Raw genomic sequence first — 27,303 nt, 5'->3', positions numbered from 1 at the left:
ACTTTCTAGATATTGAGTAGACGACATCAACGCGTGCACTGCCTGCGAAATTCTAAGTGTGTTTACCAGTTCCTAGTTCGCATAAAATATAATATATTATGTTGATGTTTTAGGTATACAACTATATTTAAGACCTTTTGCTCAAAGAATAAAGTTATAAATTTTCGCAATTTATGTGGCAGTAATATTTATTTACGTTGCAAAGTTAAAAATATTTTTATCGAACCACAAATGTGTGACCTTCTATTACAACTCATTATAGAACTTATTTAAAATAATAATTTATTTGTTTCTTTTATATACACGTAACACGAGTAATCAATATGAAGTCATTCAACACTGTAGTATATTATTATAATAATTTAATTAAAAGTAATAACAAATACGAACTGGAGAACACGCCTTTTGCGTAAAGCATTGATTTTCGATCGTAATTATTTCAAATACGGAGAAATTTCCAAACACACATTGGCAAAAATCACTTGTCATATAAAATTCTACCTTAACATTGACTACTTTAAGGTGTGATTTGGTTCACATTGTTTAAAAAGTGTAGTTATTAAGTGAGTCGTTGAAGGTTGACGCGAAATTGTACATTTAGCAACGCTAGGTTACTTCTTCACTATTAGTCAGTCATCATTATCATTGTGTTCAACTATGTTCGACTCAGATCTTGTGACTTAAGGTTCGGAGTTTGAATAGGAAAGAAACTTCGAAAAAGAAATGTGACACGAATAATTTCAAATCGACAAAGATCGGAAGTCTCCGAAAGACACTTTATGAGTATTGTAGTACTTTTTCCTTAATTAGATATTTTAATGATCTACATAGAACTCTGAAGATTAAAGTGGTGAATGCTGAATGTAAACGATCAGTCGATCGTTTACACTAACTCATACAAAAAAAAATTGATCATTACTAGTTTAAATGTCTTCAAGTATTACTATATTCATGATAAGATGTTGGAATTATTTTTCCAGCTTTAATGCAGATGATTTCTAAGACTTACAATTATTAATAATAGCTCCCGCACCGGTTTCAGTGACAGTGGCCGGTTTTATTGAAACCAGGCCAGCTACGCAGGAGTAATTTTATAGTGCCCAAGTGTGTGCGCAGTACACAAGATCACTCTATTCCTTTTTACTCTCATGTAACCCAGTGGGACGGAAGACCGACACGACCGGCGAGAGATCAGGCGCAGGACCGACTTTTTACATGCCCATCCGACGCATCATCTTACTTGTCAGACAATCAGGTGATCAGCCTGCATTGTCCTAACCAAACCGCGGGAATCGAACCCACGACCTCCGAGTCAAGAGCCGCGCTCTATACCACTAGACCACGGACCGTTCGTCAGCGTTACAATTATTATAATACAAACGAGTAGGTATTTAATAGTATTTTAAATACTCAGTACATTTAACTGTTAAACCTTTAAGATCTGACCATGGCAAAGTTCATCTTAGAGAAACTTTAACACGTAAGTAAATTATACACAAGTACCAAAAGTTATTAGTGAAGCTTATTCCCACGACTATCAATAGCTGACAGCCTACACTCCGTAATTGTTGTGTGCCTTCGTTAAGAAAAAACCTACGTTATAGTGAATTAAACTATAATAATTGAAGTAGGGGTCAGACTAGCGGACCGAATAAGAATAGTACATTGCGCTCCAAAACTGGTATTGCAGACGTCGGCATAAAAGCTGCCACTGCTGCCACTGACCGCTGGGCGAAGATCACCACAGAATGGGTACCAGATGATGGACGACGCCGCCGTGGCCGGCCTCGAAAAAGGTGGCGCGATGAGCTTGACAAATACGAGCCAGGTTGGCCGTAGGCCGTAGGCTGCGTTGGATCGACAGAACTGGAAGACTTTGGGGGAGGCCTTTGCCTAGCAGTGGGACAGCATAGGCTCTTAAAAAAAAATTTAAGTAGTAGAATTCATAAAAATGATTTTGTGTATCGTAATATATTATTGACTTTTTCTTAAAAATAGCTTATCCCGAAGTTTTAAGGCTGCTATTTTAATTCTGTACAAGAAAATCGTCATTTTCAAGGTCTTTAAAAACAATAATAATTTGCAAGTAGTTAAAATTTCACACAAACAGTACAGACAACAGTTGTTAATTGTTATAATCAATCACAATAAAATATAGTATTTTAAAAAGATAATAAAAACGACTTCAAATTGTACGTAATTAAGAATTAAAATTCCCTATCTCAAAAACTACTGAACCGATTTTGATGAAACTTGCAGTATTCCCTAAGTTGAACAATATCTGGTACAATAAAAAAGAATCACTAAAATCGGACTTGTAGTTCCGGAGATACGCGTTCACAAACATAAAAACATACATACATACACGTTTGAAATTTGGCACATTTGTTCAGAGGCTGTTATAGATTAACATATACAAAACTGGGCAGTTCTGGAAATATCAATACATATTACATACGCGTCGAATTGATAACCTCCTTTTTTGAAGTCGGTTAAAAATTACATTCCAATTAGATGCATTTGATTTAGTTATTATTTTATTGAAAAAGGCAGATATTTTCATTACTTGTTCACTTTTTCAACGTTCCCTCTGACTCAATTCACAGTGCTTACATTTCTTAAACCAAGATTCATTCGAGATCTATTTATCACTAGATGACGCCATCAATCGCGCGGAAACCGTACATTTTCCAGGATAAAAACTAAAAAGTATCCTATGTTCCTTCCCGGGACTAAAGTATCTCCAAGCTATATTTGCAGCTAAATCGGTTCAGCGGTTTGGGCGTGCAGAGGTAATAGACAGACAAAGACTCAGACAGACAGACAGACTTCGTATTTATAGTATTAGTATGGATTTACTATACCTACTAATACTGGTAGTAGTTAATACTAGTAATAATTTCAGCATGCCGCGATAAAAACTAATCGTCCCCAATAAAATATTCTAAGAAGTAAATTTATTTACACGCGACATCGCGTGCTAATTTTAGGTTCCTCTTTTAACGTTTAAGTGTTGGATTTGAATTGCTAATGTGCAGAGAATAATGATTATAATATACATATATTTATAATTAAAATCACCTTGCTATGTACTATGGTGTATAAAAAATTTAATTATAATGCTTGCTACAAAAATATTCTTTAGTGATATTATTTTGTTTTCTGTTAGCTTGAGTTTTTTTTTTTTATTTATTTAAAGAAAGGAATATCTTAACCACATAAAGTAGTTAAATAATATTAATATATTATGTATTTCTACTCTGATAATAGTTATTTTCAACCCAGCCCCAACCTAATTTGCAACCGAGGTTTATATTATTATTTACTATGTAACAATTTAGTTAAGAAATAATTTAGTTTGTTACTAAACACAGAGTATTACAAAATGATCTATTTGTGACTATTATGCTCTTGGTTCCTCGACCTTGCTTCGTCTCGGCATTGTCGCTACCTCGACAAAAACTTGGAAGTGGTAAGCACCACCGTAAACACTTTTTGTATGTAACTATTCCAAGTAGTGGACTGTAGAATTTTAGATATTCTTAGGGCGAAGCCAAACGAGCGTAATTTTGTAAGTCGTGAGTCGCAGAATTTCGGTTGGCAAAAATTCTGCTGCATTCAGTATCATACAAAATTCCTACTTGATTCACACGAGCGTAATTTTGTGTAAGCGCGTAAGTCATGATCAGTATGAAAAATAATTTACGCGACCGAAATTCCGCAACTCGCGACTCATAAAATTACGCTCGTTTGGCTTCACCCTTTTACAAATTATACAGATAGAAGCTTTGAGAATTACATGAATGTGGTAGAGACATTTGTAGCAATGATTTTTATAATCATAATAATACGTTCCTGAAATTCGGATACTATCGAAAACGGAAACCGTCTGGTTTTCAATTAAGGTGATCTACACGTTTAAATAAAATTGTTTTCACTGATTAAAGTTTCGATCCCATGAAGCATGAACCAATATTTTATGAATATTTATGTACATGTGTTTAAATAAAGTATTTCGAGGCCTATTTCTAGTTAATATTGAAACTGAACTGAGCGTGCATTTATGTTTACAAAGATTGGCGCATGAATTAAACCTATCAAGCTCCAAGCCGCAGCAGGCCAAGTGCCATAACAATTGAAAATCTATTGTGTCTGCGATACCCACGATGGACGGATTAATAGAGTTTTTTAATAAACACTGAGTAAGTAAAATATCGAGAAAATCGGCCTTAGAACATATTATATTGGTCAATTACTAACAAATTCTGGTCAATTGGTCATTTAACATTCCGTGTCGGTGGACGTCGCAGAGGCCGCGTGTGGTCGACCTTAACTCACATACTCACGTCACCTGTTAGAAAGTGAAACTTAAACCGACTAATGAGATATACTATTAGAAGTTTAATAGGTAATTCCGATGAAACTGGACGGTTCCCGTGTTTAAACCAAGGGATTTAGTGCAGAATATAACGCCTTTTACAGTAAGAATCAGGGTAGTCAGATCTTTGTCATTTTGTACTACTTACACCATAGTTACTGGTTTTTCTAACCGCTATAGAGAAAATGAATAGAAAAACTTTCAGCTTTTATGAATCTATGTATGGCTCCCCCTGGCTCTAGAATCACTTGTAATTAATTGTGCGTGGTCCCCGCTATGTCTGAAGTCTGAATCAGGGACCCTGTATTAAATCGTTTTGATTTAAATGTAAACAAAAAAAATCACAGCTGGACAAAATAATATTAAGTTATGTAAAAGTGTAACTGAACAGACTTGCAACTCAGAATAAATTTAATCTAAATTGTAAACTTAAGATGAAACGGTTTTTTTTTCTTTACAATCTACGGCCTAGTACTCTATCAATGTAACTGAACACATAAACTTAAGTACTATCTACTACTTAATAAATATATCAAATACTTATTGTAACTTCAAGTCACCCAGCATGAGTAATACCACAGTAATAGCTTATTTATAGTCATTTTAGTTGACATTTGATTGTATCACGCCACCCCAAAGCGTCGTCGAATTGGGGTCAGTGGTAAGAAAGGTTTCTTGTATGAATATTTTAGTACAGGGTCCAAAAGTAGGGCGAACATTGCACTCGATCGATTACATTTATTAGTTCGTGTTAAAAGCATGCACGGCATAGTATTTCACTGGTCATAATTGTCATCATCAACAATATTGTTTTTATATTATAGGGTTTCATACTTACAGATAGGCAGATACAGAAAGGCTAAAGATTCCAAAAATGCAAAAAATAACCCCCTTAGCCCGGGGGCACCGTATATACGACAGATATACGGCGGTAGCTACGCCTCTGCCCCTAACATTGCCATGTTAATTAACTATAGATACTGTACTTTTTAAAGGCTAGGATACAGGTATAACAGAATGTCACAGCAACTTGTAGGTACTTAAAAGTAACTGTAATTTTCCAGCATTTTCTGATAAAAGGTTCGAGAGACCGAGTTTGTCTTTCTCGACGAGTTTAGTAAACGATGGTAGAGTTTTTTTATTACTATAAATTCATATCTAAGTTTCACTTGGAAATAAACCTTTTTTTATCTCATATTAAGCACATGGGGTAACGTGTTTTACTAGCAAAAACAACGCTTCGAATATAAGATTAAATAGGTAGGTTTTAAAATTGTGTTTGCCTATATTTAATAAGTAGCTATACCTCAGAACAGGAAAATAAGAGCTATACCCAATTAAACTTCAAATCGGATGTGCCAAAAATTTTGGTTAATCGTTTTATTATTACAAAACTTCAAATATTACATCCGATAGTCTTTTATTATTAACCTTAAATAGACAAAAAAAAACAATAGAGAAAAAAAAAACCTCCGCGTGATGCCCAAGACTGATGACTGCAAACCATTCGGAGTTATTTTACATCTGAATTATGGATCTTTATTTCAATAACGTAAGAGTCACTTTTGTAGAAGCTCCGATAGAACCTGCACAATGCAGAACTCTGTATTGCTAGTCATGCGCGTCATTGCTTTGCTAAGGACATTGGTGTGATTTGTGAATTAACATGGGCTCGACAATTTTATTCCGAATTCGATAATATTGTGTTCTATTTCATTGGTACTACAAATGAGATATAACGTGATTAAATTATAAAAATAATGCCTTGTCATTGTACCTTTACTTAATAGAAAAAATATGCACCTTGTAAATGATCAATGGCTTGAAGCAATTTTAATAAGTCAGCGAAAATGCCTTTGTTCTCTCATCTTTAAAAACGAAAACTTGTTATTGGCATGTTGCTATTTAATATGTATCATTACCATAGGGGTAATGTTATCTGCTGTAAGTTTTCCCAATAAAATAAAATCTATTTTTTATCACAATTTAAAGGGTAAATATAATAAACACATTAACTAAGATACAGCGGACAATCTAAACACTAAAAAATACAATCTAAAATATACAAATATATACAAACTTAAAGTATAAAGCTACAAAAAGAAAAATTTCCCCAGGTCGTCCCCATCTGGCAGAGTGCCCAGCAAGCTGACAGCATTGCCACGTTGGATGGCAATGGCTATCCGCTGTGCCAGGTAGCTCCCGGCTCTGGGGTCTCGGGTAGCTTCAATAAGCTTTTTAGATATCTGTCTAAAAAGCTTATGTGCCCCCGGACCCCATGCATTTTTTAATATCATTATCATCAAACGCTATCCTAAGGAACTCATAAAACTCATTTTCTTGCCTTCATTGACTAATTTCCAAAGAGGAGTAGTTTATTTTTTTCCTTACGTTTTATCCTGATTTTTTTTACAAAAATAAATGCAGAAAATTGGTTTCGCTGATGATAAGGATGACGTTTAGTCATCAGCAAGAATGCAATTAATAAGTTCAAGAACCGGTTAAGTAAACAGCCATTATAAAACCCATTGTCTTCTCAGCCGTTAAATAAATACGTAGTTCGTAATAGCTTACATAAACTGACTTAAAGTATAAACTGGAGATTTTACTATACCTCAAGGTATACAGCATAGACAATGTGGTCCTATACAGCATACACCAGCCATTCTCCTGTTCCGCGTCCTGGGACTCCGCAAAGGCCTTGTAGAGCCCGCGTTGAGGGAGTTGTTTTAATAAATAACATCAGACACCAATCATGACGAAATTAATTCACAGACAAAACATAATTTTTGGGGGGGGGTCCGTCAAAAATGTCGTCCGCCCCCAAAAAAGTTTAAGAATCTGTTATTCTTACATATAATATATTTTGTAATACTTTAGAGTGTGTATGTGTCCCTTATATAGAGTACACTGTAAAAGTAGCAGCGCTGAAAAAGCATTTTTTTATTTGTATGATCAACACCCCAGTATAGCGTCGTGAATTTGCCCATAAAATAGTAAAAAAAGTTACTTTTTCAGCGCTTTCACATTCACAGCTAACTCTATACAGAGACTCATATACACCCTAAAGTATTAACACTTTGTTTTGTTACACCCTGTAATCAAAGGTATGTTTCTAACCCACGAGTCAATCAAATAAATGATACTACCCACTTATTTCATTTCGGTCGAGGTTACAACCTCAAGTAAAAAATAAGTAGGCGGAAGAGCAAATGGCAGTAATTATGACTTTGAACTATTATTTAGATATTAACTCCTTAATATGAGTATTTAGGTCAAGGTCAAGTTTTATATTAATCCGCATGGGTTGTTTAATCGTCGTCGTAACAGTCTAGGATTTTTAAATAGGGCGTATAGGCGGCGGCCTAGGGGCGGCAGCGTCCTAGGGGGGCGGCAGATTTCGTATATGGGGCGGAAATAAAGTGGCCTACACTCATAAAATCATAAATAAATGTAATAAATCAGGCACTGGTCTGTAATGTAGTCTACGAAGTTAATATAAATCAAATAGTCTGTACTGTAGTCGATCAAGTTTTCCACTGTTAGATAAAGACAGCAACAGGGATAAGCATAGGCGTAATCTTAACCCATTTAGACCCAAATGAAACTGAGCCGTGGAAAATATGAAATTTCTTTATTAATTTATAGAAACCAATAAAATTATTAGGAAAACACAAAAAACCTTTTATTTTTTTTTATATTAAAAAAATTGCCGTCCTCAAATGGGGCCAATGGGATCAAACGGTGTGAAATTTTTCGATACATTATTTATGAATGTACCGTGTTTTCACACTTTTCTCAAATTCCCTTTGACCTTTTTCATGACGTAATGCTAGCCCACCAGAACAACACTTGTTAGGACAGTTTTTTGGGAAAGTGACTCTTCATGCTGCAGGTTTGGCAGTAGGTACAGACTGGTTGCAGGATTCTACCGCTTGTTTGTCTCAAGTAATGACGACGAAATGCCGCCGAAATTGGAGCTGATTCAATTCTGGTTTTTATTACCTTGATGTTGCAGCCGCCATGCGTTTGCCACTGTAGCAGTGGCAAAGCAATCAAACATGTGCGTAAACAGTACATACCAGTTACCACCAATGTTTGTTTCGTATAACAGTGAGAGGAAATGGATTGACCAGTTGACTTGACGCATATCCTTTTTTTATGAAATAAGGGAGCAAACGAGCAAACGGGTCACCTGATGGAAAGCAACTTCCGTCACCCATGGACACTCGCAGCATTGGAAGAGCTGCAGGTGCGTTGCCGGCCTTTTAAGAGGGAATAGGGTAATAGGGGAGGGTAAGGATGGGATGAGAAGGGAATAGGGGAGGGTAGGGAAGGGAATAGGGTAGGGGATTGGGCCTCCGGTAAACTCACTCACTCGGCGAAACACAGCGCAAGCGCTGTTTCACGCTGGTTTTCTGTGAGAACGTGGTATTTCTCCGGTCGAGCCGGCCCATTCGTGCCGAAGCAAGGCTCTCCCACGTCAAATCCTTGTTATAGCTTTGATAAAATGTAGGAAGCTAACGTCCACATTATTTCAACAGTAATACATTACTTTTCCCAGAAGAAAAACGCTGTAATGGCTTGCCCCGATCGCATAAACATTATAAACCCAGCCCTTGTAAAACAAACTCTGATTTAGTTGGTCGAAATGGTAGTCAAACTCGTCGTTTTCTTTTTTTTCATATCCTTGACGGATACGAGAGGACACATCTCTGTACTGCCTTGGCCAACAGTATCAGTTGCACAATAGCCAGCTCCCCCTTGGAGTAATGAAAACTGGTAAAGAGACACATGTTTGCGAAGGAAATACGACTAAATATATCTTTCCACTGTAATTTCCAATCATGACAACTTCCTGAAGTCCATAGTATTTATCATAGCTATTGAATACTCTTCAGTTCATTGATTATACGAAATTGATCGGTGGACAAAACTTGCAATAATTTACATCCAATGTGCCCATTGGCCCCAAATAGGGACACTCGTATAAAACTACTCCTAATCTTATAAAGACTAAAGCTTTTCACACTTATGTGTATATTTTTTATAGGTTATAGTATAATGAGTACTTTCACGTAGAAAAATATATATGCCTTAAAGAAAAACTTAAATGTTAGAAACAGCTTCAGAAAAATCACTATAAAACACTGTGAACTATATTTATATTATTTGTACCTTCTAAGAATAAGAAAATACACTTTTAGCAAATTGACACTAACAATAAAAATAATAATAAACTTGAATGACAAAAAATTTAAGTAATTTTAGAAGTGTCCTCGTTTGGGCACGGCGGGTCTATATGGGTTAATATTACACTATTAGTAACATGGGGGACTTTTGAGTATTTAATACTAGTACTTATATTTAACTGGAAATGGTTAAATTAAAATTAATAAACAAAAAACTTATTGATTTCTGAATAAATTTGAATCAAATGCTTTCAAAACGCCCTACGTGTTGCTTACCACCGGTTCGGGAACCAACCCGGCGAGAAGAACCGGCGTAAGAAACTCGCATTATATTCAAAAAGCGAGGTAAACGCTGCAAGGTAAAATAATAATAACGTTATACAATAACGTTATTATTTAGTAACAAAATTAAATTATTGTAGTTTAAAATATTCCCACAGTTATATTGTAAAACGTTGAGCAAGACGGAATGCGGAAACGGTCACGAGAGAAAGGACCTCCAGTAACCTTCAGCTCGGGGTAACCAGAGGCGTAGCTAAGCCGAAGAGACTAAAAACTAGTGGGCAAAACCCAGGCCTTAGTTGGACATCAGATACGGGTCCGAAAAAGCTTCGATGGGGCTTCTGATTGGTCGGGACCAAAAATGCCTAGAAGAACATGGACGTTAGCTGGCCATTCACACGGTCCTGTCGCAGTCGTCAGTAGACATTATTTTTAAAATGTGATGTCACAAAACTTTGGTCCCTCTCCCTCTCCTTGTCACACCATGTCACACTTCGTCGACCCCCTCCTCCCCCTTTAGGTGTGATATACATTGTGGATGAACCCCTAGCGGTAGATTTTGCGCATCTGCAAAAGATGTAAGTTATTTTCTCGGTGTAATAAAGGTATTTTCAAGCAGCTCATCGTCGATGCTGAGGCCTTAGTTTTTTTTTCCCTATTTCTTGATTCTAAGCATTAACAAGAGTATTAATATTGTTTTTGTAAACAGCCCTTAAAGATATGTTAGGGGTCTGATTTCTAAAGAACGGTTTAAATAAGTACCTTATACAGCTACGCTCCTGAGTATGAAATCATACTGTATACTAATGTACAGTATTTACACTTTTCAAAATATTTCACATTTGACTCGGTTACACAGTTGTTACAATACTTATATGTGCGTTACATAAACATTTGCTAACAAGCGTTCAAATGTAGTAATTGACTGGTACCAGTGACCCTTAGTTTCAAATTAAACGTTTACGATTGGCCTCGTTTTCTTAAAAATAATAAATAATTCACTAGTTATTTTCGTAATATTTCTTTAACTCATGGGTTATTCTTTTTTTCTGGCAACATTGCTATTTTACGAGACGTTGCTTTTAATAAAACGACTAATGCCATTTCAAATTTAGAGCCCACTAGATGACACCTGCAACTCCGTTACGCCAAAATTCGTTTATCGCTCGGGAACCTTACATTTTTCTGGAATAATAAATATCCAATGTCCTTTCTCGGGACTCAGAGAATCTTCTGAATACCAATTTTCTGCAAAATCGGTACAGCTGTTTGGGCGTGAAAAGGTAACAGACAGGCAGACTTTCGTATTTATAATATTAAGTATTTAATATGGATGTTAGTCAACGTAAATCGTAATCAACTTTATTCAAACATGGGTAAAGCCTTAAAGAGGTTCAAGTTTTAAATACGAGCGCCACGTTTTTGTTTACGGAGCTCGTACCAAAGGAATAAAATATATTTGCAAATATTGGCACGCCAACTGAGTTAATAATTGTTAATATGTTTGTTTCAGACAATCATGTTACCGAGAGAGAGGTATGTTGTAGTGGTGACGGCGTTGCTCTGTCTCGCGAGGCTCACACACCAATATAGCTCAGGTGCACCGCCTGTGGTAAGTCATTTAACATTGTACTCTCATATACAGGTTGTAACAAAAGTTAGTCATGATACTTCAGGTTGTGTTACATGTCTTTTATACAGAATTGCGAAAGTAGCGTGAATTTTATGGTCAAGCACGCCAGTGTCATAAGTTCGCAAATACAAAAGTTTAAAAAAGTTTGCTCTTTCGGCGCTGCTAATTTCATGAACACTAAACTCTGTATAGGAGACACATACACACCGTAAAGTATTAATATCACTTTAGGTTTGTTACACCTTGTAGACACAAATAACTAAGAAGTTAAAGATATAATTATGTGAATTATACACTATACAGTCTATTATAATGTAGGTACCATCAAGGAAACCGATTGATAGATGGCAGACCTACGTAATTTGGTCGCGTTATCATAGTCGTGTACTCGGCTGGACTTAACGTAACCCAACCAAACTATGAAAGTCCGGCATCTGCCGAATAATCTATTCTCTAGCAAAGAAAGTTGACACTTTCTTCATCAAAATAAGTGTGTCGCTTCTTGAGTGCTCAGAGCAGGGAGAACCTTAGTGTTAGTGTTATCTCGAAATAGCCTTTAACAAAAAAAGCCACAGGAAATAATCCTCTAAAAGTACCTAATCACACAATGATTTTTGAAAAGATCGACACAAAGAACTTTTCGACCGCACATAATGTGACCATATACCACTGTTTAGTAAAATACCCTTCTGTACCTTCATGTACTATCAGAGAAGTTGATTCCCAGGCAGATGGCGGACCTAAGTAATTTGATCGCGTGAAGTCAAACCCATTCCACCGATTACAGTTAACATTAAATTGCCGTAAGCCGACCACATGACGTAGGTCCGTCAACTGCAAGGAATCAATCAACTGACGACCTCTGTGGCTTAGTGGTGAGCGCGTTGGTAGCTCAAGCCGGGGGTCGCGGGTTCGAATCCCGCCGACGGAACAAAAAGTTTTTCAAAGTTCCTGGGTCATGGATGTGTATTAAATATGTGTATCATATAATAAAAAATCTTAAATATATGTATAGTATAAAAAGTATTAAATATATATCCGTTGTCTGGTACCTGTAACACAAGTCCTTCAGGTACTTACCACGGGGCCAGACTGACGTGGTGTGAAGCGTCGATAGATATAAAATTTCCTCGATGATACTAACTTGCTATATTATTTCAAACAGGCGTGTCTAGACCAGATCCCGCGTCACAGCGACATCCTGCCGCAAACGACGGTGCCTCCGTACGGGCTGTTCCCCTCCACCTCGCAGGTCCGCCAGGGGGACACGCTCAACGTCACCATCGCCGGCTCCTTCGGCGCGCCTCTGCCCATCGGCGGGTTCATACTGCAGGCCAGGGAGATACAGGTGCGTTATATAGATGTGGCGCTTTATACGTGTGGCACTCGTGGACTGCCGCGGTAAAGTTGTATATATTTATCAACTTGTGCAATTATAATTCGCAAACGTCTCGTCTTACACACACAAACACCGACCCGAAGTCTAGCAACGCCTCACCCTAACAGTACGGCGTGGCTGTTCCGGTCGGATTGGGGTGTGTTAAGTTTTTTACGTTACGGAATTTCTTGATTCGGTCGCCGTGCTCAAAGCCCGCGATGAAAGCTATGCAATAGCTTAAAGTGCTGCTGTCATGTATCACACGTCTCTTTTTACCACGCAGTTTTACTGATAGTGACATCTCTCTTGCTCAGACCTTTGTTTCTCTATTCCGCTAGGTATATTAACTTTATGGCAAGCACACAACCTATCCCTCTTGTGTCACACATTTGAAACGTCACTAGACACCGAGTACCGACGTATTCCTGGAATAGTTTATCCCTGGAAACAATATTTGTATTAATAAGAGGTTAGAGGGATAGTATTGATTGAATCCCTTGAACCGTATCATAAAAGCAACTCTAGAACGAACTGTCACCAGCAGTATTTCCGGACCTACACGATCTGCAAACCTTCAAGAAGAGAGCGTATTCCCTTTGAAAAGGGCATGGCACCTGCAGCTCTTCTGATATTGCGAGTATCCATGGGCGACGGTAGTTGCTTTCCATCAGGTGACCCGTTCGCTTGTGTGCCTCTTATTTTATTTAAAAAAGAATTATATATGATTCCAGGACACTGAGAAAATAGTGGGCAAATTCACGTCGATCCCGGACGTCGTGGCGACGAGAATCATCAACTGTCGCGGCGAGAACGACACCGTCACTCATGCCAATCCTGAAGAGAAACCACCGCTCACCTTCGTGTGGCAGGCGCCGCAGGATTTCCTGGGAGGCATAGAGTTTAGGTAAGCGAGGAAGTTAAAAACACGGGAGATCAGGCGCAGGACCGACTCATCCTCATCTAATACTTGTCAGACAATCAGGTAATCAGCCTGCAATGTCCTAATCAAACTTGGAAATAATATTTTTCTAACGCGGGAATCGAAGCCACGACCTCCGAGTCAAGAGCCACGCTTTGAGCCACTGGACTACGGAGGCGTATAGAGCGAGAAAGAGAAAATAAGGCGAAGACACAAAAGAGAAATATATGCAGTCGATGCAGAATGTAATAACCCTCCTTTGTAGAAGTCGGTTAACAAAAGTGTGTGTGCAGTGTGTCTTATTGGTAAGGGAAAAGGAATGAGTTAATTTTATTGGGCCTGCTATAGGTAATAGCCTCGCCATTGAATCTTACGTGCTATTGGAAATGCGGTCTTGTCTAGCTTAAATGCTATAATATAATGTACTAGCTGTCCCGGTGAACTTCTTGTCACTTCAAAACCTTCCCTGGACATCTACGAATATTTTAAGACTAAAATTAGCCCAATCTGTTCAGCCGTTTTCGAGTTTTAGCGTTACTAACACAATTGAAAATCCATTTTTATATAATACTAGATGTCCCGCGCGGCTTCGCCCGCGTAAATTAGGAATGTTACAGAAACCGTACATTTTCCCATAAAAAATATTTCCCCCGTTTTTCCCACATTTTCCTGAGTTTCTTCGGCCGTATTAGTCTTAGCGTGATAATATAATATAGCCTATAGTCTTACTCGATAAATGATCTATCTAACACTGAGATAAGTTTTTAACTATCGCTTGACAAACTCGAGTCTCGATCTAAAAGAATATGAAATGGCATAATATGGTAGTGATGATGATGATGATGAATGTAATTTGCATAGTAGCATATGCTTTCTGTTCTTAAAACAACGTCGAAACTCCCAAACTTGTATCTATAAAGAATCAGGAGTTCTCTCAGCACCTCCCGAACCACGGTATACCAGGTATATCTCGGTGCAAAATCTTACTTGTTGGTAGCATATGTTTAGAATACTTCTCACGAAACCGAAGTCACCACATGTTTCCCTATAAGTTTTGAGGAGTTCCCTCGATTACTTACGGATACTTCATCAGATCACCACTTCATTTATGTACTATGTATTTTGAGACTATGCAATTTTGTCGCGTTCGCGATTCACTTTCACTTTTGTTGAGTTTCAGAACGCGATATTAGGTCCTCCAACGCGCACGCGAATTTGAACTTTATGCAGCGGTAATAAATTACAAATTGACTCTCCATTTTATTTAGAAAACGTTTGTATGGGAAATAGAAAAATGCTGTTTTGAGGATTTTCCCGGCAATTATTCGAATTTTTCTCACCTTTTAAACCTTCCCTAGACCTCCACGAATAATTCAAGACCAAGATAAGATAAATCCGTTCAGCCGTTCTCGAGTTTTAGCGAGACTAACGAACAGCAATTGATTTTTATATATATAGATAAAAGTGTTGTTTTTAGACTTTTTCAGGAAATTTAATTTTTTTTTTAGAATTTTTCTCTCCGTAAGAACCATCCTCGTACTTCAAGGAATATTTAAAAAAAAGAATTAGCGAAATCGGTCCAACCGTTCTCGAGTTTTGCGCTTAGTAACACATTCAACGACTCATTTTTATATTATAGATGTAACGTACGTTTCAATATTAGTTTTTATTTAGCCGGCCTATAGCTACTAATATATATTCTGTGCTATAGCTAATTGTAACTATAATTTTTCAGAGCAACAGTCGCCCAGGGTTACGCAACCTTCTGGAAGAACATCGAGTCTCCGCTGGTGGAGGTGGTCAGCCCCGACACCGTCATCACCACCCGGGCTCCTGCCACTACCACAACCAGGGACACCCCCGCTCCACCGGTGATCATGGAGTCTAAGGTATAACTAGGCTTTGAAAATGGGTACAGATCAACGTTACGAGATGTAATGTATATTATTAAGTACACAGCGAGCATTTGTGGCGTCAGTACGTCGTGTTACGGGTACTTACGTGTACTGACTGCACGAATGTTCGCTGTGTAATAAGTTACATTACCCCTCGCAACGATGGTCAGTACCCACCTTTAGAGTTAAGGCAGTCCTAAGCCGAAGAGATCTGTCAGTCCCAACTCCAAAATAAACCTGTTTGTTACCAAGTCATTTTGCTTGCTTTGAATAAGTAATTAAACTAAGTACAATTTTTCCAAACCATACGAACTCCCAAAATTCTACTTAATTCTTAGTAAAAAGTAACTAACTCTTTATGTCCGTTTCTAGCCTAAAACAACCCCACCGCCGCTCGACACAATCTACCAAGGCTGTGCAGATACGAAACTCTGTTTTGGCGTACCCGAGAACTGCGCAACCACTGGCACTTGTAAGGCCATCGTGGCTGTATTCGTTGCTGGCGACGAATACACCTTCGAAATCCAGGGATCTGGTAACCCGAAATACATCGCCGCTGGGTTAAGTATGGACAACAAAATGGGAGATGACAGCGCCATGGAATGCGTCAGGAATGACAACGGAAGAGTCAGTCTCTTTACCTCCTGGACTTATGCGAAAGAGGAGCCCTATGTGCGCAGATCTGACTCCCCACAAGACATTGTTCAGCTCCAGGAATCTTCTATGATCGATGGCAAACTGTACTGTAAATTCAAGAGGAACATAGTTTCCGTTGTGAAAGGACAGACCTTCGACTTGGCAAACAACAAGTACAATTTGATGGTTGTGTCTGGAGAATCTATGAAGGGTAAGTTTGCATTATTACTACTCTTCTTTCAAAGCAAAGATTTATGTCTGCGATTAGATGTCCTTTAAACCAGAGACATTAAAAGAATGGGGATTTATTGGGGAGGTCCAGAACAGCAACACCAAGTACCAAAAGTCCTCTGGTTTTTTGAGTGTATGTCAGCGGTGGCTATCGCTTACCATCCGATGTATTATCTAACCTCTCATTGCTGTTATTTCATAACTAGTTTTACATTACTGCTATATCTTTTCTTTTCTTCTGATTAATTTCGTTGTCGGTCCCAAGGCAGCTTCAGCAATTAGCATATCCCTCAGGATCTCTGAGATCATATCTAAGGTTTTTCGTGGTTGGATACCGCTGTCGATCCTGTCCCTCTAGCATAGGCCAACGAGAAAATTTTGTCTACATGTTTTCTCGATGTTTGATGGCTTTTCTCTTCATATCTATTGACCCTAACATGACATATATTTTTCTCGTGTAGATCTGTCGTCAAAATGTAGCGACATATTGTCAAAAATGATTTTAACATTATGTCGTTATCAACAATATAACTACACACGAGAGTGAGATATCTCGAGGTTTTCTTGTTTGCGCATCTTAGGCCGGCAGGTGACACAGGAGATACAGTGTGTGGTGTACAGATACAGTATACCCATGTGTGGTGGGCCAAAGCCCGTTTAAAAAAATAGTTTCTACATTACTTTCTACGTGATTCCAGACGAGAACAGGGTCGGGTTCCACTCTCTGGTGTACGAGTCGACGGGGTCCCCCGTGGCGCTGGCGTCGGTGGGCAACGCTGGCGGCGCCTCCAAGCTGCTGCTGAAGCTGCACGGGAGCTTCATGGTGGCCGCCTGGATCGGGTCCGCCTCGCTCGGTATATTACTCGCCAGGTGCGTCAATACTCAATGACAATATACATTACTAGCCTTCGCCCGCTGCTTCGCCCGCGTGGAATACTATGGACGACATGATTTCGGGAAAAAATCATTCAAATTATACATAAAATATAGCCTATACCACTCAGGAACACACCAGTTTTTTTATTAAAATTTTTGCAATCGGACCAGTACTTTCAGAGATTATCTCCTACAAACAAAAAAACAAAACCTCTTTAAATAAGTGTAGATTTCTCCTTAGAGTTAGAATTTTATAAGTTTTTTATTCCTTGTTACTTTGACCATTTCTATCCGATCACTATGAAGCGAAAAGTAAAGGTTGGCTTAAAACATTAAACAGACAATGTTTACTGATGATGACTTTATGATTTTCAGGTACTTTAGAAAGACTTGGGTTGGAAAAACCTTAGGTGGCAAGGATATTTGGTTCGCTGTAAGTACCTCATAATATAACTTCACATAATTATTTAAACAATTAACCAAAAATGGTTCGTTCATTCGATCACAAAATCACGGCCTTTTTTGGTCAGCTTAAGTTGTTGCGTCCGAGTTAGGTTAAGCCCGGCCGCACATTGTCCGAAATTACTGATCAGAAACAGTTGAACGTCCGCGCTGTCTCCTACATTTTGTACTGAGCCGAGTGAGCTCGAACTCGCCGGAAGGATATTTCGGATAGTGTGCGGGGTGGCGGTTCGGCGAAATTTAACTGTTTCTGATCAGAATTCGGACTATGTGCGGCCGGGCTAATACTACCTAATAAATGTGCCGGTTGGCAGCGGACGACATGAAGCGGCAGCAGACGACGTGTCGTCGCGACACTACTGTTTCTATGTATTTCTATGAAAGTGTCGCTAGTTTCGTGTCGCTAGCTGCGCAGGGTATTTGTTAGAAATACATACAAACCAGTAGTGTCGCGAGGACACGTTGTCTGCGATTGCTTCATGTCGCGGTCGCCCGCTGCCAACCGGCACATATAATGAGAAATTTAGGAACTAATATAGGACCAATGCCAAATAACGCAAGTGCGTGATTCCAGAGAATGCAATGTCTTATACTCCTACTTTCTCTGGAATCGCAGATCAATGGCTTGCATCAATCGCTTATGGCTTGATTAAACCTACCTGTTAGAGTAGCGACTAGCGAGACAGTGCCCTCGGCCGAGCACTCGGTATGTATCTAGGACACACTACCGAGTGATAGGTCAATACAAGACGTTAGTGTAAACACCGTTATCCTTGAAACCATCAAATGAGCCCGTCAAAATGAACAACTTTTTCTACGCCGATAGCACTGGCTCGCCATTCTACTCGGTAAGTGTAATTAATCAGAGCCTGTAGCCAAGACGTTTTCTTTATCGCTTCTTTATAGAATCGCTTACCAAAATGTATGGAATTGACATAACATAAGTCCAATCACCAATGTCGACTTTATTTTATCGAACGCTTATGTCAATTTCATACACTTAGATTGGCGATTCTAATAAAAGCGATAAAGAAAAGGTCTTGGCTAAAGGGCCAGGCCCTTACCTGAGGCCTTATCCTTTAATGAAGAACGAGATGTCAGGCACGTCTCGTTCTTCATTCCGTCAAATAAATTATTTTTGCAGTACCACAGAATCCTGATGGTGATAACCTGGTTGCTGACGATGGCCGGTTTTGTGGTGATCCTGATCGAGGTGGGCGGCTACTCAACCACAGGCGACAACCCGCACGCCATAACCGGCTTGGTCACCGTCATATTGTGCTTCTTACAACCTATTGGTGAGTTTAAATTAAATACAGATTATATTCTGTTTTAAGTAGTCAAAGCTACGAGGAATCGGGTCACTCCCCCGCTAGACATCATAATATTCAGTGGAATAAAGGTATGTTTGTTATTGTGGTCTAAGCGTGCTTACACACGGCGCCGAAGCGGCAGCGTTTTTCGCCGCTGCGGCGCCGCCGCGGTAAAGAATCGCCACCGCTGCCGTGGCGTGTGTGTAAACAGCCTTACGTACGCGGCCATTGCACAGTGTTTTAGAAGTCCCTAAAATCGGACATGACTAAGTTAATGCAATGAGTCGATGTCGTCTTATATTTCAAATGCAAGAGTAGAACTCCCGTGTGCGCATTTTACTTAGTTTTTGAGAAAATCAATTTTTAAATTAGTCATTTTTTGACTCCTTGAAAACGAAATTATTTCATTTAAATTAATTACAAGGGTTTGTAAACTTGCTACCCAGTTGATTAGATTGGTCATTAAGAAACACAAATTTAGTACTTTATTTCATACATTCAATTCAAGTAGTTCCTGAGATTTTAATGTTTTTAAATATTTAGACTTTATTTTTTTTTCTGCTTTCCTATATGATTTCCGCACCTTCTGTCCAAACTGAAAAATACTTATAAACGTGACGATTTTTACTGATTTTCCCATCAATTTGCCACGGGCCCCGGATCTTATAGTTACGCCACTGTCTATGTCCTTTTTCGGGACTCTTAAGAATATATTATGGAGTTATCCATGCCAAATTTCAGCAAAATCTGTTCAGCAGTTTAGGCGTTAAGAGGTAACAGACAGACACTTATAATATTTTTAGTAAATTAGTAATATCAGTAATTAGTATATTAGTATGATACTTACTTAATATAAATGCAAAAGTGAATATTGAAGGAATTAGTAAGTAATAAATATTGAACCGACAATAATTTTATTTACTTATATCGTTTTTCAATTACAATATTATACATAAAACAATGATATTAAAAATAACTTGCACGTGATATTTTAGAAATATTCATGCGAGATTTAGATTTAAGCATGATTAATAATCGGCATGTTGATTTCGATACGTTTCCCAATTCCGTCTCAGAAACGAATAAAACGTTAATTCACGATTCGAAGATTGGGAATTTTTGCACCCTACAACACAACAGTACCTCGTACCGCCCATATTTTCCTTATTCAGAGCACTGTTTTCAACGTGTTTTCATTAAAACTAGTAAACCGTATTTCACAGCTGATCGCACTCTGACACCCACGTGTTGCCTGAATCTGCCACTCGCCGCGCCACTAGAGATATCCAAGAGGCCTATAATTTTGTTAATTTTACACCTAGCAAAAAAAAATATCACAAACCATAGTGTATTTATTTGTCTACATAAAAATACTAATATATCATGCTAAAATACGATGTATTAGTCATGGAATCAAATTTAAAAGAAGGAGGGAAATTGTCACAACCGACCACTACCCAAGGATGGTTGTGACGGTGGTTGGGATCAGTAGTGACATATACAAAAAAATGTTTTATATGATTTTTATTTCAATAAAAATGTACCATAAAACATCATAATCTTATTCTAAACAAATTCATCTAGCGTATCAAAACTAGTCTATTTCTAAACATATTTATCAACCAAAACAACGACATCCGATTAATTTGATGAATTTCTCCGTTCTCTGTAAATAAGTCCTACGTTTGACTTCTTCGTAAGTATTGTCGTATTGACTGATAATATCCTGCACTCGTTTGGCCTCCTGCAAGCGTTTTTAGACATGTAATGCCGGCTCTCGACATAGGCGAACGCGTTGGCCGACGCGTTGGCAGACGCGTTGGCCCAATGTGTAGAACGGGCGTTCGCGCGTTGGCCGTAGGTATTTAGACGTTGGCCGACGCGTATGCGAGCTTGCCGCGCGGGTCGGAAATGTCGGCAAAGATCAAAGGACATTTGTCGCAAGCTTCGTGCTCCATCCACACATAGGCCGCGCGATCAGTTCGCCCGGAGTTATGGGTTTTGATAATTATAATAATATGTAATAATTTTTATATGTAATAATTAAATAAATAATAAGTAGGTAATAAAATAATTACTTATATTATTTTAATATTATAAAATATTATGTAAAAGTGAGTTTATTTCATTGTTTGTTACGTTTTCTCGCCTTTTATTTATTTATTTCGAGAATACCCTTTAAAACTTTTTCTTGTCCACATTTATTAAGTAATTATAAGCTGTGAATAAATATACAGCTGCAGCTGTTAGCGACTCAACGTCCATTTTGAATCCGTCCGCACATTGGCGCGATCCAAAGCATACTGAACGACTTTCCTATGTGTGGATTACTCACAAACGCCGTTGCAAGCGCACTGCCAACGCGTCTGCAGACGCGTTGGCCAACGCGTTCGCCTATGTCGAGAGCCGCCATAAGAAAAATTATAGGACAAATGTATGTCACAACCGTACCCATAAGATTTGTCACAACCGTACCCAACACAGAATTTTAATTATCAAACAAGCGCCACGAATCGGCTAAACGATTTACGTAAAAAATAATCACTTGTAGTTAACTACTAATGATCAACTTTTATCAAGAAAATAAACGACATAGCCTATTTGCATACAAAAAATAGTAAACATAGAAATAAATCAAGCAAGAAAACGTACTTTTGACCCTTAAAAAGCAATGAAGGCCCCTGATAACATTATCGTCAAGTGCTGGCGGAAGCAATGCTGGGAGAAGCATTCAGACTTGCAAGACGCGTCTTTCTCTCTTAGCTCCCGTCCCCATATTCCGTATAGTTTCGCTGTTATGACGACTGTCACAACCGTTCTCTGGCACAACCGTACCCAGCCTACCCTACTAAACATTTTAAACCACTCCAAAATTTAATCCATAACTAACTAAATATGATGTCTTTTGTTCAACAGGAGCGTTCTTCCGGCCTCACCCCGGCACCAAGACCCGTCCGATCTTCAACTGGCTGCACTGGCTCGCCGGCAACGCTGCCCACATACTGGGAAGTAAGTACAAGTTCAGTTACCAACACCTTATGAACTAAGCCAGGGCCGAGGGCGCAGAGGCGGCGTAAGGCGTGGGCGGTGTGGGCGACAGCCTCGCGTGCATGTTCGTATATCAGGCTGATATACGAACCTCGTTAGTATGGCGAAAATACTTAGAAAAATTTTGACGACAAAAATACAACCCCCTATGACCACCCCTTTTTATTATACCAATCGATAGGGGTGCCAAGGAAAGCAAAAAAGCTCAGATAAACTTTTCTCAAAAATCAACCCCTGTCGAATGACAGGCTGAAATGTGACCCTTGTTAGTATGGCGAAAATATTTAGAAAAAATTGGCTAAGGTTTAGGAACCTACGTCAATTAAATGTTGGTGACATGGGTTAAGGAGGATTGTTTTGGGTGAGAAAAACTCCTACTTACCGTTTCCACCACCAGTAAACTCTCCGTTTAGAAGAAATTCGCATTTGAGATTTTCGTAATCTTCAGATATGATCATCTGTTTTCTGATGATTACGAAGTATTTTTAAGGCATCTCAAGGCTACGATGAGTGGGTCTTACTTAACTACTTAGCCACGGATACCGAAGGGGGGGCTTGGGGGGCGCAGGCCCCCTCCAAAACAAAAACAAACACAATATAGAAAGTCCAAAAGTAGGTTAGGTTGGAACTTAGACCACAACACCCAGAAAGTCGACGGAGCCCCGCGTAGCGGGGCTCCGTCGACTTTCTTTTGTAGTAGTTTGTCAAATAAATTGGGGTAGGTTTGTAAACATTTACCAAGATTAAGATAATATTAAGGGGGTTGAAGTATTTTCTTACGCGATGGTTAGTACTAGGTAACTAAAAAGAGTGAAATTATTATTTTTAACAAAAAATTAAAACCGACTTCCAAGGTAAAAACAATAATAACATCCTTATAATATGAACTAAAAAGTATTAAATAATTTTTCCTCTAATAGTGCCTTTTTCCGAATTTGGCTAAATCTCAACTATTTCTGTACTCAATCTTCATAATTTTGAAGTCGGTGCCAGTTCCAAAAGTTTCAAATATTCTGTCAGAGAACTAAAGATTCAGTAATCTGGTACGGTACCGACTTCAAAATGATGAAGATTGAGTACAGAAATAGTTGAGGTTTAGCCGAATTCGGAAAAAGGCACTATTAGATAGGAAAAATTATTTAATACTTTTAGTTCATATTATAAGGATGTTATTATTGTTTTTACCTTGGAAGTGGGTTTAAATTTTTTGTTACAATAATTACAAAAAATATTTACCACGCAGTGTTACTGATAGTGACATATCTCTTGCTCAGGCCTTTGTTTCTCTATTCCGCTAGGTATATTAACTTTATGGTAATATCAGCTTATTTTTTGCTATCATATTTTGGTTGTCTGGAAGAAACCGCTGAAAGCGGTAAGGCCGCCTATTTGCTATATTCATTGCCTTATGCTGCTTTTGTTGTGTTATATTGTTTTAAATGCAAATAAAGAATTTATAAATAAATAATAGCTGGGTAGAGTAGGGCGTCGTGACAAAATATTGTGACGGATAAGTGCGCCGCAGACTGAAAAAGATTGGGAAGTGGGAACCCTTGAACTAGGGCCTTGAATAGGCGAACAGTGAACGCTGATCCAGAGTTTTATCTGAGTCTCCTCAACAAATGTCTGCAACTCGGGTGTTTCCCCACCATTTGGAAGGAGGCTACGGTCATAGTCCTCAGAAATGTTCGCACAGGATATAGGGGCAGTTCACAAGGTTTTTAAGAAGATTAAACTCAATAAGGAAGTAACACAGGCACTGACCGGGCACGGTGGGCTCTCTGGGTATCTGTACCGCTTCAGGTGCAAAGAGAACCCATCGTGCAGGTGTGACCCTAGTAAAATAGAAGATGTACCACATCTTCTAACAGAATGCCCAATATACTCGAGGCCAAAATATTGTTGATGGCATAAAAGGAATTTGTAAAAGATAACAAAAATAGGAAAGAGTTTTTGCTATATTGTAGGTATTAAAATAATAAAAGGAGTAAATATAGTATTAGCAGAATAGAAAATAGAAATATAAGATAAGTGTGTAGATAAAGGGCTGTATAAAATGTATTCAGAACATAAATCCCTCGAATAAAAAAAAAACTAGGGCCTAAGCCAGCCTTTCCCAAAGTGGGACTGAAGGGGAGCGGTGTGTAGAGGCTTGGGGAGTGATTTGTAATTTTATTTCATCTGGATGCATTTTAAATAGCAACAATGGGGGGACGCTAAAGCATAATTTGTTCCCAAAGTGGGAAGTAGACAAAATAAGTTTGGGAACCCCTAGGCTAGGCATAGTATAAGGAGGGGAAGTAAGTTATCTTCATACAAACGCACCGCGCGCGGCTTGTATGTGTGCGCCATAGTATCAATGCGGCGCCGCACGCACTCAAAGGGAGATCGCAGACGACACACTTTTTGTGCGATCCAGTGTTTTTTTTTTACCCAAAAAACGGACATCGTGTTTTTGTTGGTTAATTAGAATGAGTATTTAATTACGAATCCCCGAGTAAAATACCCAGGTGTCTCGCTTGAATAGTTTTTGAATTATCTCAAAAAGAAAATCCCAATCCTACGTCCATAAAAAAGTGAAAAGTTATTATAGTTCAAAATTCGTAAAGATTAGACAAAAACATGCTAAATAATATTTGTAGGACATACAAAAATCTATACTGAAAAAGGGCTCATAACCCTTTTTCAGTCGGATATGACTTATGCGGGCCATGAAAACAAAGAAAATCGATTTTCAGTTTTTAATTTTTTCTGACTAAACTAAGGCGATGTTGCAAGCGCATGATGCTTTAAGAGAAAGCTAATCATCACCACTAACACTGGTAAAAATACCAAATCCCTAACGCGTGGAACTTTTGATTTTTTTATTTTTAAGACATTTTCCTGCAATATTTCGTCAAAATGTATGAAAATAGAACATAGATTTTTTTTATGTCCTACGAATATTATATAGTATGTTTTTGTCTAATCATTACGAATTTTGAACTATAATAACTTTTCACTTTTTTATGGACGTGGGATTTTCTTTTTGAGATAATTCAAAAACTATTTAAGCGAGACATCTGGGTTGTTGGCGACGCGACCTCCACCGTACTGCACCTTTAAAAAATGTAAAAAAGAAACTAAGTTATGTTTTGTCTATGGCGAAGCGACGCCTCGGAATTCAACTGTTTTTTTCGTGGTATGATATAAAAGAGATTTGTCGGCGGATTTTGGGCAGTCTATTTTAGTTTTTTCTGAAGTGTGTACATATTTGTGGTCTTCCGTTAATATACCGTGACTTTACTCGTACATCCAGAATTTTATTATTCCTCCTCCCGTAGCCTACAAAGGCTGGTCCTTCGAGCCGCATCGTCTACTTTTTCATCGTCTAACCAGCACGCGATGTCCAATCCTCCGTCACACGATATGGTACTAACTCGTGGCGCGAGGCAGAGGATGTTGCACAGTCAGTCGGCACGGGAGGAACCTTATGGGGATGTACGAACTACCGGGGACCGCGGCAACAGTCACAGGTCGGAGCCTGTCTGCCGTGGATCCATAAAGTCCGAACGGAAGACTCATAGCAAGTCGTCCAGAATGTCCAGAAATCTCGAGTTCGAGGCCCAAAAGAAGCTCATCGAGCTGGAGGCAGCTGAGGCTTCAGAAGCCCTAGCGAAGGCCCAACTGGAAGCCGAACGGAAAGCCGCAGAAAAATTAGTCAAGTTCCAACAAGAAGTTGTAGAACGAAAAATGGCGGCGAAAATTGCCGCACTTGAAGAGCAATATTCACACAGAAATGCAAGCTCAGAATGCTCGTCGCTATCAAACAAAGTCGAAGAATGGCTAGAAAACGGCGAACAAAAAGTCGATATTGTAAATAATTGTGTAAATAGTAAAAATAATTATTTTCATCGAAGCGTCGACGACGCCATCTTGTCCACCGCGCATGCGCGGAGCGGGCCGGCCGCCGCCGTCGCCCGCGCCGAGCCGATCGAAGTCGCGCGTTTGTCGCCAATCGATGCGAATACACAATCGGGCTTCAGTAAGTTAGCAGAAGCGCTAAAGGAAGTAACTGTGGCCGCTACTACTAATGCCGTGAACGCGGGAATGGTCAGCCGATTGTGTACCCCGAAGGAGCTACCTGCATACTTCGGCGACCCGATGGAGTGGCTCGCTTTCAAACAGGCGTACGAGGAGTCGACGGAGGTCTGCCAGTTTACCGCCAAGGAGAACATGTGGCGCCTGCGAAAGTGTCTCAGAGGAGCGGCCCGAGAGTCCGTCACCGCCCTCCTCATCAGCGCCGCCGACCCCGAGGCCGTCATGTCAACGCTGGAGCTGCAGTTCGGCCAGCCGGATGTCATCCTGCCTAGGATACTCAACGAGATACGGAAGCTGCACCCCGTGGGCCCGGAGTACCACCGAGACATCGTCAGCTTCTCCATCAAGGTGAAGAACTATGTGGCTGCAGTCAGGTGTCTGTCCCAGGAGGAGTACCTACGCGGAGTGAACATAACGTCCCTAGTGTTGTCTAAATTGCCCCCCATACTATTGTCCAAGTGGAGTGACTACAGTTATCCCATAATAAGTGTAAATAGTTCCGTGTGTCGACTCGAAATTCTCTCTAATTTCCTCAGTGAAGAGGCCCTCAAGGTGTCCAAAACCTCAGTGTCCCTCTGTGTGTCAAATGACTATTTTAAGAACCGTAAGTGTGTGTCTAATGACTCTAAAAACGTGATGTTTGTACACAGCAAAGTAGGTAATAATAGTAGGTCTAAGTGTAAATATTGTAATATAGGTGTACATAGTTTAACGGAGTGTAAAAAGTTTTGTAAGTCGCTGCGCAAATACAGGTGGGAATTTGTGAAACGTCAAGGTTTGTGCTACAAGTGTCTGAACGGCCGCCACAACCGGGAGACCTGCCCAGCAGCAGCGTGTGACGTCGACGGCTGCAACCAGTCGCACCACAGGTTGTTGCACTTCACTTCACCGCAGCATAATGTAAGTACTGCACAGTTGTCTAATGTAGGGTCTCAGGTACAAGATGTCGAAAATATAAACACCTGTAGATCTGAACAAAG

At 39.1% G+C, this 27,303-nt stretch overlaps 1 protein-coding gene across 2 annotated transcripts in view; it reads left to right on the top strand.

Annotated features, from left to right (window-relative positions):
- LOC121727993 (putative ferric-chelate reductase 1 homolog) overlaps window positions 1–27,303 on the top strand; it is a 59,203-nt gene that overhangs the window by 6,761 nt on the left and 25,139 nt on the right. For both annotated transcript variants that reach the window (XM_042116078.1, XM_042116077.1), the window contains exons 2-10: window positions 11,366–11,464; window positions 12,651–12,833; window positions 13,595–13,767; window positions 15,518–15,671; window positions 16,050–16,524; window positions 17,243–17,414; window positions 17,796–17,853; window positions 19,027–19,180; window positions 22,112–22,204. In XM_042116078.1, coding sequence (XP_041972012.1) covers window positions 11,372–11,464; window positions 12,651–12,833; window positions 13,595–13,767; window positions 15,518–15,671; window positions 16,050–16,524; window positions 17,243–17,414; window positions 17,796–17,853; window positions 19,027–19,180; window positions 22,112–22,204 — 1,555 coding nt within the window. In that variant the 5' untranslated portion in view covers window positions 11,366–11,371. The remainder of the gene's footprint in view (window positions 1–11,365; window positions 11,465–12,650; window positions 12,834–13,594; window positions 13,768–15,517; window positions 15,672–16,049; window positions 16,525–17,242; window positions 17,415–17,795; window positions 17,854–19,026; window positions 19,181–22,111; window positions 22,205–27,303) is intronic.

This window comes from Aricia agestis, chromosome 6, assembly GCF_905147365.1.
Source record: "Aricia agestis chromosome 6, ilAriAges1.1, whole genome shotgun sequence".
Lineage (NCBI taxonomy): Eukaryota > Metazoa > Arthropoda > Insecta > Lepidoptera > Lycaenidae > Aricia > Aricia agestis.
This window is presented reverse-complemented; position numbering and strand designations above follow the sequence as displayed.